This window comes from Siphateles boraxobius, unplaced genomic scaffold, assembly GCF_051911475.1.
Source record: "Siphateles boraxobius isolate OS27281-9 unplaced genomic scaffold, OSU_SipBor_1 56, whole genome shotgun sequence".
NCBI lineage: Eukaryota > Metazoa > Chordata > Actinopteri > Cypriniformes > Leuciscidae > Siphateles > Siphateles boraxobius.
In genome coordinates, this window is record NW_027509182.1 from 10,790,611 (window position 1) to 10,804,571 (window position 13,961).

The 13,961-nt window shown below is 38.1% G+C and overlaps 1 protein-coding gene across 2 annotated transcripts in view; it reads right to left on the bottom strand.

Moving 5' to 3' along the window:
- The window catches only part of ephb4a (eph receptor B4a), a 45,784-nt gene extending 33,900 nt beyond the window's left edge, over positions 1-11,884 (bottom strand). The window contains exon 1 of one of the 2 annotated variants that reach the window (XM_077206705.1): positions 10,842-11,884. In XM_077206705.1, coding sequence (XP_077062820.1) covers positions 10,842-10,923 — 82 coding nt within the window. In that variant the 5' untranslated portion in view covers positions 10,924-11,884. The remainder of the gene's footprint in view (positions 1-10,841) is intronic. The other variant, XM_077206706.1, reaches the window with a different exon arrangement.
- Between the last annotated feature and the right edge of the window lie 2,077 nt (positions 11,885-13,961).

The following is a 13,961-nucleotide window of genomic DNA, read 5'->3' on the forward strand; positions in this document are numbered from 1 at the left end:
AGCCAAGGACTTCCTTTGCAATCTGTTGAACTCTTGAGCTCTATTGATGTGCAGGCCATCAGCAACATCACAGCTTTTATTATCATTATATACCCATATGGCTGCTCACACGGTACATCACGAACACACACACACACACACACACACACAAACTGACCCTTAATCATATCCACTCCAACACACACACACACTGAGTAAGTGTCAGTTGGAGCCAGAAGCCGTGCTGGTTTGATTGGTGTGTGAATAGAGAAAGCAGATTGTTCCTGTCTGTTGCACGCGCACACGCACACACACACACACACACACACACACACACACACTGACCCAGTTTAACCCCAGCAGATATCTGATACATAATACACTCTCTGCATGACTCTACTCTTTCAATCTTTTGTTTCCTCCATCTCCTTTCTTTCCTGATCCCTCAATTTCTTGCCCAGCTTTCACTGAAGATCAGAGAGTGAAGGCAACTTGTGTGATTACCCAGAACAAATCAAAAATCTCACACTCATAAAAACACATTATGCATTATGACTTCGCATATTGACCTCTTCAAGTCATGTCATGTGTATGTTTATTTTAGCTATTCTTCGGGGACAAATTTGTACCCAGAAGTGATCTAAATATGACTAAACCTCCCCCTTTGGGGACTTCCTAATTTATTAAAACAACGTTTTTGTTTTAATTAAATGGAAATGGGATTTACTTAGGGTGTGAGTTATTCTGTAGAATTTATAATTAACTTTAAATTAAAAACAATTCTGACATGCCCTCATTGAGCTAAATAAATGTGTATACAAGTCCACGTCGTAGCTTTTCTGAAGTACAATAAAGCAACAACATATTTTTGTTGTTTATGGGACCATATGAGTCACAAATATTAAGAAATATGAATTACTTTAAACTACATAAAAACCACTGTTAGACCAACAATGGTTGTTACAATTGAAAATTTCCTGAACAAGAAATCTGTAGCTGCCTTGATTAATTAATTTGATGAATGAGGCATTTTAACAAACACATTTATATTGACAAAAAGTAGTGTTTTTTAAGACAGAAGTTGAGAGAACCTAAAAATATGAATGAATCATGTTGCGTTGAATTTTTGTGTTCTCTCAACAATTGTGTATGGAAACACAAGCCTCCATGCTTTTGTCAATGCCCACATTTCATCTGCTCACACACACACACACACACACACACACACACACACACACACACACACACACACACACACACACACACACACCTGTTTTAAGAGCACCGGGAGACCTTAGTGAGGAACATTTAGTAATGTGTCTCTGTTTTTCATTATCTGTCTAAACAAAGGGTCTTCATGATTAAATTATGCCTGCGGTTTATCTGTCAACGCATTAATCAGTGTAATTAATTCACAAGGGCCTATATTCATAGTGTTTAATGTGATTTACCAAAATAGGACGTGTGCAATATTCACATCAACCAATCTTTTTTTTTACATTACGTTTAGGGCTGCTTGTGGATTTAAGGCAAGACAAAACATGTGGTTTAAAAAAAAACTAATAGATATCACCATATTTACTCTAGTCGATTAATCACGGTAACTTAAGGCAATTCTTTGTGATACAAGTTTTCTGAAATGTTGTTTAAATATGCCAATTACGGATTTCTAATTAACTCTTTCCCGGCCATTGACAGAATTTCCTGGCCTTCCATGTTTTCACAGTTATAGTGTAGGGGGCGCTATTACGCATCTTCTGAAAGAGTACTGCGTCTTTTGTTTAAAACACAGGTGAAGAAGGAGCAGAAACAAGCAATAAAAGCATTGCACGTTGTAGTCTTTGACAGAAAAAAACTTGTTTGTTTAAAATGTTGCTTTTTTAAATTTAACTTTTATTCAAACTTAAATTAAGCCACGTTCATGTGTTGAAGAAAGCATGAAGCTTCAAGCCAGAATAAAAAGTTTTTATTGTTTGTTTGTTTAAGCAGAGACTTTGATCTTTCTTTTGATGTATTGCATGTTCAGATATTCTATCATGCAACAAAATATTCTGGGGGCCATGAAAGCTTTTGAAAATTATTCAAAAATGCTGCGGGTGGCTGGCAACTTTTTTTTTAAAACACTGTCGGGGAAACACTAATTTGCATGAACTTCCAAAACAGAAATATGAACATTGGATAAAGCCAGGTTGACGACATATTACAGTTAAAGGTTTTTAGAAGGAGGATTTTAGATAAATTATCATCACTTCATAAATCAGAAAATACTGTCAACAGCCAGGGGAAAAAAATCACCATGTTTTTAGGAATCAGATGAGTGTAAATATGAGAAAAAAAAATTTATATATATATATATATAGAGAGAGAGAGAGAGCGAGAGAGAGGAATAAAACTGTAAAGTTTGGTGTGAATTGTAAAGCGCTGCTGAAGTGGAGATTTCTGGCTCAGTGCAGGAGAAAAAAACTCAAATGGGCTTTTTTATGGGTATTGTAATTGAATCTGCAGATGCAAATAGATAACGTGTAATAAAATAAACACTTAAATGTGTATTTTTCTACTATTTTGGATGTTTTCTTTCCACTAGTCTAAAAGAAGACAAGTTATGGAAGCAATATAGCCCAAATTTGCACAAATTTGACCAGTGCATGAAAAAAAACAATGGCTTTGCTTGTAGTGTCTTGCCTTAATTAGCATTCGTATCATACATAAATCACTAAACACAACGAGAAAAGATGGATCGGGAAAGAAAAGGGAGGGGGTCACACAGGTATACAGGAGAGAGAGAGAGAAGGAGAGCAGAAACAGGAGGAACGTGCTGCGAACTGCAGAGAAGATGAATAGCTTTGAATGTGCAGTCCCCGACGGAGGGGCAAGCTCAGGAGAAGCACAGAACGAGCCGCATTTTTGGGGGGATAACAGAGATCCCACACTGGGCTGTAATGGGAGAACTAACACATGCTTCAGACAAGAAAGCCTGTGTTGTGTTTGAAAAGATTAGATGGAAAGGTTCATATTCCTTACTTTGTTTATTTCCTTATGAAACTTGCAAATGGTTTGCAGATGTGTAGATGTACAGGTCATCCTCAAAAAATTTGCATATTGTGATAAAGTTCATTATTTTCCATAATGTAATGATAAAAATTAAACTTTCATATATTTTAGATTCATTGCACACCAACTGAAATAGCATATCATGAAAAGGGTCTCTAAACGAGCTATTAACCTAATCATCTGAATCAACTAATTAACTCTAAACACCTGCAAAAGATTCCTGAGGCTTTTAAAAACTCCCAGCCTGTTTCATTACTCAAAACCGCAATCATGGGTAAGACTGCCGACCTGACTGCTGTCCAGAAGGCCATCATTGACACCCTCAAGCAAGAGGGTAAGACACAGAAAGAAATTTCTGAACAAATAGGCTGTTCCCAGAGTGCTGTATCAAGGCACCTCAGTGGGAAGTCTGTGGGAAGGAAAAAGTGTGGCAAAAAACGCTGCACAACAAGAAGAGGTGACCGGACCCTGAGGAAGATTGTGGAGAAGGACCGATTCCAGACCTTGGGGACCTGCGGAAGCAGTGGACTGAGTCTGGAGTAGAAACATCCAGAGCCACCGTGCACAGGCGTGTGCAGGAAATGGGCTACAGGTGCCGCATTCCCCAGGTCAAGCCACTTTTGAACCAGAAACAGCGGCAGAAGCGCCTGACCTGGGCTACAGAGAAGCAGCACTGGACTGTTGCTCAGTGGTCCAAAGTACTTTTTTCAGATGAAAGCAAATTTTGCATGTCATTCGGAAATCAAGGTGCCAGAGTCTGGAGGAAGACTGGGGAGAAGGAAATGCCAAAATGCCTGAAGTCCAGTGTCAAGTACCCACAGTCAGTGATGGTCTGGGGTGCCATGTCAGCTGCTGGTGTTGGTCCACTGTGTTTTATCAAGGGCAGGGTCAATGCAGCTAGCTATCAGGAGATTTTGGAGCACTTCATGCTTCCATCTGCTGAAAAGCTTTATGGAGATGAAGATTTCATTTTTCTGCACGACCTGGCACCTGCTCACAGTGCCAAAACCACTGGTAAATGGTTTACTGACCATGGTATTACTGTGCTCAATTGGCCTGCCAACTCTCCTGACCTGAACCCCATAGAGAATCTGTGGGATATTGTGAAGAGAAAGTTGAGAGACGCAAGACCCAACACTCTGGATGAGCTTAAGGCCGCTATCGAAGCATCCTGGGCCTCCATAACACCTCAGCAGTGCCACAGGCTGATTGCCTCCATGCCACGCCGCATTGAAGCAGTCATTTCTGCAAAAGGATTCCCGACCATTGAGTGCATAACTGAACATAATTATTTGAAGGTTGACTTTTTTGTATTGAAAACACTTCTTTTATTGGTCGGATGAAATATGCTACTTTTTTTAGATAGGAAATTTGGGTTTTCGTGAGCTGTATGCCAAAATCATCAGTATTAAAACAATAAAAGACCTGAATTTTCAGTTGGTGTGCAATGAATCTAAAATATATGAAAGTTAAATTTTTTATCATTACATTATGGAAAATAATGATCTTTATCACAATATGCTAATTTTTTGAGAAGGACCTTTATGTGATACAATTTTAAGAGGAAAAATTGGTCAAGTCATTTGTTCATCCCATGGGTAACTAAGAGATAAATAGAGTTGTAATGACGAATTGAAACAGGTTGAAAGAGCTCTTGCAAAAGGACATGACCAGTGTTTAACGGATACTAAAAGTGTCTAGCAAATCTGCAGATTAACCACTCAATGAGCCACTCAATTAACTAATACCAGAACCAACAGTTCATTTCCATTAAGTCTATCTGACAGACTGAAAATGGGAAATGGTGGGATTACTTCAGATGGGCATAACGGCACTCCAAAGGGTGAAGAAGACAAACCGTTCATCTGACTCCCTGGCAAAGGGTACAGGAACAACAATACTATCAAATAATCGTAGTTTCAACCCTAATCGTGACCCTAGCCATACCACAAACCTTAGGTAGATGTTCCAGCTGTTCCTGGATGATAAGAAAGATGTTCCAGGATTGACAATCACATGTTATACTCGACTAAATGGTGTTAAAGTGAAAATTCTGTCATCGATTTCTCACTATTGTTGTTCCAAACCCATAAGACTTTCATTCATCTTCAAAACACATTCATATATTTTTAATGTAACCTGAGATTCGGTCCATCCACTTGAAGTCTATTCTCCCAAAACTTTCACACTTTAAAAAGTTCATAAAGAGATTGTAGAAGTAATCCATGTGAACAGATTTTTATTTAGGCTTTTATTCACATATAAATATTGATCGACACACACACATAGGGCACATCAAAATACGGTGTATGAACCATATTTAATGATCTCTGTGTACAGTATGTGGCTCGATCAATGGATTAAACTGCTCCATATATACAGATTTATTTTACAATCTCTCTATGAACTTTTGGAAATATCAAAGATTTGGTGGAATGGACTTTCAATGGAGGGACAGAAATCTCTCAGATTTCATTCAAATGTCTTCATTTGCATTTCAAAAATAAACAAAACTCTTATAGGTTTGAAATGACATCATGCTGAGTAAATGATTAGAGAATACTGAAACTTTTTGAGTGAAGTAACATTTTATGTCTGGCACAAGTTGATTCGGTTCACACAAGTTGAAACAGACCTGACATGTTGACTAGAGGGAAAAGTAATCGGCAGCGGCACACCTAACTGCAATATTATTTTTTCATAAATATCTATTCACTGTGAAAACCGATTAGTTGACTTAACTTAAAAAAGTGAGGAATCCAATTGCCTTAAAATTATTAAGTAAATAAACCATGCGTAGTTGAAAAAAATAGGTTATGTGGAATTGTTAAGTTCACATAAATTCGTTTTTTTCAATTACGCAATAAGTTTATTACTTAATCATTTTAAGGCAACAGGTTTCCTTACTTTTTTAAGTTAAGTCTTTTTTTCTAAAGTCACTTTTTACAGACGTCCATAAAACCAGTGAGGTCAGAAAAACTTAATTCAAAATTCTCTGAAAGCAAACTTGATTGTTACATAATTTTGCTCCTCGGCTAAAGTTATTGTGCTTCAAGGATATTTAGTCATTTTTACATTAAACAAGACTGGAAAAAATATTTCAGGACATATTTTTTGCAGTGTGTCAGGGTTGCCAGAATCCAATCAGGGCTGTAAAGTGTCTCTAATCGGCTCTATAGGATGGTTTGAATCAATCCTGGACAACTGTTGGAAGAGTGAGGCAAGCCGTAATTGGTTGGATTACATGACCATGATCCAAACCTTTCTATGCAACTCTATACAATGAAATGTCACCACACAAATGCCTGCCCACTTACAGAAATGACCCACTACATTATTAGAGTTCCTCCAACACCTGATCGGTTCTCTTCCTTTTGCACTGATTGTGAAGGGTTAAAGGTCTCCTCTCGTCCTAAATGGTGATTCTCAACCGCGTGTAGGAGGGATTCAATGATGGTGACAGAGAGAAAAAGGATAAAAAGAGAGACTCTTATGCTGTCAGCCCCTCATCCATCAGGGCGGTATTGACACTGATGCACTGGCTGAAGAGACATGAAAGCAATAGAGAGAGAGAGAGAGAGTCCAATCCCAACAAGAGCTGCTTGAGCTCTGTTATCATCCTATTAATCTGCAGTGTTTGGATCAGCAACCACACACTCAAACACAAAAACACACATTTGAAAAAGTTGAAAAAGGATTCCTTCCACATGAGATCCGCCATACACACACACACACACACACACACACACACACACACACACACACACACACACAGCAACTCTCTGGGTTTGAGACTAACATACTGTTGAAACTCTGTAGAGAGTAAAGGTGCAGGATTGATGATTAGAGATGAGACTCAGAGCTGCAGTTTAAATCTTCAAGCGGCTAATCACAGGATTAACAACCAAAAAGAGAGAGAGAGAGAGGAGAGCGCTGCTTTAAATGCAAATCCCTGTCTTATAAAAATCAGTTCCATTTAATAGGATTCCTGGGGAGGGATGTGCATTTCTGCAGCGGGAGAGGAGTAGAGGAAACTTCACCACGGCCAAAAAGAACGGGTGAACCACAAAAAGAAGAGAAGAATTTTTTTGCATCCCTACATTTAAATAAATTGGTGTGGAAACAATTTCTACTCAGAAATTGCTGATAAATTTAATAGACAATCACAAAGAAACAGACAGTAAGGCGTTGCTGAATTAAACATTGAATTCTAAATTAGAAACTAAATAAAACGCACTCCCATAATCTTAGTTTTATTTACTACTTTGAAAATCTTCTTTCTAAAATGAGTTTGACCGTATCTTCCTGGCCGTGAGTTTCATGCGCATCTCAATCTCACAATTGCAACAACCACAGAAATACCACTTAAAGGGATAGTTCACCCAAAAATGAAAATCCTGTCATCATTTGCTCACTCTCAAGTTGTTCCAAACCTGTTTCTTTCTTCTGTTGAACACAAATAAGATTTTTTTAAAGAATGGGAAGTCAATGGCTACAGTCAACTGCTACAACATTCTTCAAAATATCTTCTTTTGTGTTCAACAGAAGAAGAAAAAATCATTCAGCTTTGGAGCAACTTGAGAGCAAGTAAATGACTTTTGACTTTTTGATTTAAAATGAATTTAAAATTTTAGGTGAACTATCCCTTTAACATGTATGTTGAGAAGGGCACATGACAACTATTCTTACTATCACTGTGCACAGTAAGCAAGTTTCTGGTATGCATTTAATACATAGTTGACCTTTTACTTGTAAAACTGAAACTAAATCACATAATTGGACTGCCAAAATTGGATTAAAAAAGGAAATCAACTGTTGCTTGTAGTGTGGCCATGTGATAAGAGTGTAGATACTGCATGAGAAGTTCATTGTATACCGCACTTCACATGCCGTTTAACAAAAACAGAAGACAGTAGACACTGCGTAGTACACTAGTATTCCATTCCAAACATAGCAAATCCATGAGACTGAATACATGTGCGTATAACAGAGAGAGAGATACACAGATGAGATGAGTGAGAAATATGTGAATAAGTGACAGAAGGTGAAATGGATAAGCTCTTTTTTGCTCCAGGGTAACAGAAGACGGAAGACAGAAGAGTTCCTGAGCTCTGACCTCACATGAAAGCCATTGTTACCTCTCTCTCTTTTTAGCTGATATTTCCTCACAAAGGGAATTAGAGATCAGTGCAGTGATCCTCACAGATCTGGCATTAGTTTAATCTCACGCAGGGGTTTGAGTTACTACAGAATCAAATCCAATCTCCCCCCTGCTGCTTCTGTTACTGACTTCACCATATTAGTCTTTACAACTGCCAAAGCAACCCCTGCCAAACCTCAGCCAATTATTGAGTACAGTTAGAGAGCTGGACATTCATTTGAGCAAAATTCTGGTGTGAAACCGGGGCCAAAATTGCAAATGACTAGCCAAATGAGAATAAAACGACACGTAAAAAAAAGAAAAATTAAATTTTTCTTTATGACATAAACTAATCAAATTACAGAGAGGGCCTACAAACGACCACAACATAAGTTGCTTTAAAACATGCTCATCTTCAAACTACTTTTAGAGGTTTTTAACTTTTTTCATCATTTTCCAAGAACAGTTAATTCCACACACAAAAAAAACCCATCTACAACTGTAAAAGAGAATTTTCGAGGGAAGCTCAATGTGTTAATAAAACAACAACAACAGAAATTGTGAGAACTATGAACAATCACCAATAAAACAAGTAAAGAGAGTACATTAGAGTTGCTTTTTAAAGTTAATAACAGACATGTTTTTCCTTGGAAGCCAACTGTTTCCAATGTTAGATTGTTTCTGCCACTGAATATTAAAAAAGTCATTGCGCATTTTTATCTCACAATTTTTAGCTTTTTCTCAAAATTGAATTAAACTCACATTTGTGAAAGAAACAAATCTGAATTGTGAGATAAAAGTCACGATTATCTTTTAAATTGCATTATTCTGTGGTAAAAACAAGCTTCTTTCAGTCATAATTCTAAGCAGAGACACCAAGACAGATATTCGAATAACTAAAGAAGTTTCAGTTTACCGCGAAAAAGGCCTTACGCAGGCGCTACGACACAAAAAGGAAGGGGAAAAGTTCTCTTTGTTAGGCCCTACTTGAAAATACAGCCAGCCTATATTTAGTTAAGTAGCCTAATGCAAAATACTGCTTCGTGTACAGTAGCCTACATTAAATTTATTAAATTAAAAAAGTATTTGAGATCTCTTCTGCAGATCCAGACAGCGTCTCCGTTGCGGATTGAACGCGTTGCTCACTTGAGAGCGCAAGCGGCGGGTTTTCCAACACACTCATCTGCTAATTACCGCGACAGAAATGCGTCAATAACTCATTAATTGGAAAGCGTTGCTGTTCGAGGAGCATCACCTGTGCGTGTCTGTCACACAGGACGGTTAATTGATTTCGGCAAGCGGGGAGCAGGTGTGTGCACAGCGCCATGTAATGCGGAACTAATCCGAAACGTCCATCCGCCATCGATTAAGCAACCTGCGGCAAACCGATAGACTTGCAACAGGTAGCCTATGCGTGCAGTCACCTTTACCACATCTCCTCCAACCCAACTTTCTCTGTCTTTTTTACATTGCAGGCTGAAACCTCCATGAACGACCATTCATCATTCTATTGACCAGAATAACTACTTATTGAGGTTACTGGATGGAATGTCCCCTGACAATTAAAGGACTCAAATTTCAATCGACCCAAGACGTCCATATATCGCCCATCCTCTTTGTAATTTAACATTTGCGTGTTACTTGAGCTGCACTTATTGTGCCTCCTGTTTGATCCACCCACTAGTAATTTTCAAAGGACATAAGAAGACAAAGGAATGGCTTAAGAATGAAATCAATGTTATTAAGTGCATAGTCTATAGTGATTACAGGAGCATAGTAATTATATTGATTATTAAAGAGCACTTTAAACGGGAAGATGTGAATGCAGGGGTGTAGCGACCATTATAAGTGCACTTCTACGTTGTCTCCTCTTTAAATTCGCTCTGATTCGCTCGGAGATAATTATTACTTTTTTTTACTAAGTGACACCCCAAACCAACTTGTTTGGATGAGTCCCTTTGTATAAAAAAACGGATTAATTTAAGGAGAAATAAAACAATAACAAAACCAGTCTATTCAATTGTTCCTTGCATCAATAAAGCTAAACAAACACGCCAACTACAACAAACAAAAGCGTTTAATAACTCCGAAATCTCACAGTGCCTCTAATCAAGTAATGAAACAGCCGTGTAATAAATTCAGTAGCTATTTAGTAGGCCTATACATAACCCAGTACTGCAAACTAGCCGTCGAATACACTCGTGAATGCTTCCTCAGAACTGACTCTTGAGCTTGTAAAACATCAGGTCTTAATCTCAGATAGCACACATACATCTCCTAGATGTCTTTTAAAGAGCGCTTTATCTGGAAAATTCTGTTGTATACTAACATCTGATAAACATATTTTTAAAAGCCGTTTTACACATTTTAATCATAAACATCTTCCAAATGTCTATATATCATCTGACAGGAAACATCTTATAGACGTATTGCAGATGTGCAAACACTAAAAAAATACATACGCACATCAAATAGACATAGGCTATGTGTGCTACCAAAGATGGCCAGACAAAACAATGCATGCATAGTGAATAAAATAAAATTTCTCTTGTTTTATAGGGCTATATTCATTGGTTAACATCCAATGTTATAACACTTTAAATATAGAGAAATCGGTCTTCATCTTTAAGGAGCCAACAGGTAGTTGCGTTTAATAAAATGATTGAGTTACCTTCCTCCGCCACTGATTTGAGCAGGAACTCCAGCAGGATAATCCAGAGCACGGACACATTCCTGGAGAAAAAGAGCTCCATCGTGGAATCACGAGTGTTTTACTGGGGAATGTTAACAAAGATGGGCAAACAGTGTGAAGGTTCAAGAATCGTCAGCTGGGTCTTGTACCCATCAGGAATGAACAATCGCATGCACGGTGGGATTCTTCACAGTAGCCTACAGAGAAAAGCCACCAAGTCACGAGAGGGGGGAAAAAACTTTTAACTTTAGACTATCCTATGGAGAAAACGAAATTCTGTATCAATGAAGTTTGTTATAGAAATACAAATTCAGCTGATCAACATTTAAAGCGATAGGTTTCAAAAAGTAGTTTAAAAATCGCTTATAACTTGCTAATCGAATGGCAAAATAATGTCCATGTATTCAAATACCACAAAATCTCCCAAACGACCTCTTTACACGCAAACATGTGCCGGTTTTGCCAAAAACATACGGAGTAACAACATGCCTTTCGCTCGGCTGTGCGGAACCCCTTTGTGAGGGGTGTCGGTCGACTTGTCCTAATTTTCCCCTCTGAAATGGGATGGCTTTTTAAAATCCATCTATTAAAACAAATCCATTAGGCCACTTCGTTCACGAGCAGTGAGAAATAAATGTTCGTATTCGGCTTGGGTTTAAATCACATCGATGTCCTCATCCAACCACCGAATTCTGATCTCCGACAGTCAATCAATCCACCACGACCTTTGTAGCCTATCTTTAAAACCATAAAAATCCTGTGAAATAAGAGCAATGGTTGAATGCAATCATGTGCCAACTCAACGAGCGAACATGGTGCTGCTTATCCGATGGCGAATGCATGAAAATCGCGGAGTAGTTCGTCAGAATAATCGCGAAACCCGCGGCGAGCGCGTTCGAGAGGAGAAAAAAATCTCGGCAAATCCAAGAAGTTGTTACGAGGTGTTCAGTCCTCAGCCGATCGCAGGCAGCAGATGTGAGGTGGTCAATGCGACTGGAGGAACAGTCTCCTCCTCTCAGAGCACCTCCTCCTCAAGCACCCCTCCACTATAGGACAATTCACCACGCCGGTCAAAAAAACAAACATATTTGGGACAAAAAAACAACAATTACCCTATACATTTACGATCATATTTTGTCCGTCTTCGCTGGTCAGTTAGTTAGGTCATTGTAGGTTGTGAAATGTTGCACATTTTTTTCCTCTTGAAGTTATGCTCTGTGATAAATAGCGAACTGTTTAGACAAATGGACTTTAAATGGACTTTTCCCTTTTGACAAAATGAATAGTGTTTTTAAGAAAAACTCCAATATTGAAATCGATTGCTACCTTTACTGATCTAGTTACAGCTTTTTGACATGTTGCCTACTATTGTATTCTTTGAAGTACTTACAGCAGGGTCCCCCTGCATAGAACATAAATATCGGGAAATTTAGCCTAAACAAACAAACAAACAAAAAAATCCATTGTCTAAAGCTGGAAAAGTCATGGAAATTATGGAATATATCAATACAAAAATCATTCTCTGGGTTCATTATTAGTGGAAACAATATGGAAAAGTCCAGTCTATAAGTAGCTACCTTTGGAGTAAATAGCATTGTACTGTAAATAATCATATCAGACTATCACTATCTGATATCATTGTACGAACACTATACTGAACTTTTAGTAAAGTAGTAGTAACCAGGGCTTGACATTAACCCCCTCCAACCTGCTAAATGCGTGTGTATTTCAGCAGTGGCGTGTAACACAGTCACTCCTACTGGCCACTTTGGCGGTTTGAATTTTATATATAATATATTCATTTTTGATTTAGTCTTTTAAAAAGGCATCTGAAAAAATTAACTAAGTGCAATGTAGTGTTGTCAAAAATACAGATTTTTCGCTACATACTGAAATATCTGAAACTCTTCCAATAATCATTTTATCATACATGATAACAGCTGCTCTTTCTCACTCTCTTATCTCACCGACAGCGAGTTACACACAAACCCGCCTCTCCTCACTCACTCGTTTCATTTGCTCCGGATGAATATTGTTGGTGTTACAGGGCTTGAATTTGAATTTTTTCGCATTTTCACATAATTTTACTCTTTCCCGCAGATTTTGTGCTCACACCCAAAGTGCTGCACATAAAGCTGCCTCTGAGTACTAAATTGATTTATTTTTCTCTGCTTATTGCGCTTAAACAGTCAAATACATACAAAATAATGTCAAAATCTTATAGCAAGTAAAACAGTCACGTAAAAACAGTTGAGAAAGAAAATGCATGTGTAACAGTATAATGGATCTGTGCGTTATAGGTCTTAAAGTGACAGAAGCCTAATATACCTGCTGCCAAGTTATGAGATAATGTTAAAAATATCCATATGGCAATTTTTTCCCTATGGTATTGAAGTCAAAATTGTGGCCAGTGAAAATGTTGAATGGCATATCTTTGGAAAACTACTAGCCACAGTGACTGGTCAGCAAAAAAGTTAATGCCAAACCCTGTAACTCTTATCAGCACTTAGATTAGCTCTTCTGTTGAAAACCCAGCACAGCAACCACTGAACATCTTCAAATAAACTGTCACAACCTTTTTTCTTTACAAAGTAAGATGAAACCACACATAAGGAGCTTCCCCCCCTTTTAATTCCGATGCTAATGTATCTCTGGAGCCCTCTTCATCGCACCTATGTGGATTGGCGTGTTATTTGGCTCAAAGATTGCACATTGACTCGGGTTCTTGTCATGTTAATTCAAGCGCTTGTCTTCTCGCTGTAAATCATTAGCTTCTGCAGGAAGGGCATAGAGGAAACGTGTGAGACTTAAAAAGCTTGGAGAGAGAAAGTGTGAGGGCCGTTGAGAGAAGAGCTACTGGAAAAGGAAGCGGAATCATGCCGTGACTTGTTTTATTTTATGTTTGACAAGTTTTAAATGCAGATGAGGACGATACTATCAAGTGTCAGAAATTTGAGGCTACCTCATGTGATGTGTATGAGCTTCTTCTTTTGAGGCAATGAAATTCTTATGTGATGATACAAAACAGAAATGACCGTTACGGTACATTTGAAAGATTGTGGGAAAGGACAATGTGCAGGGAATTTTTGATTGGAGCAT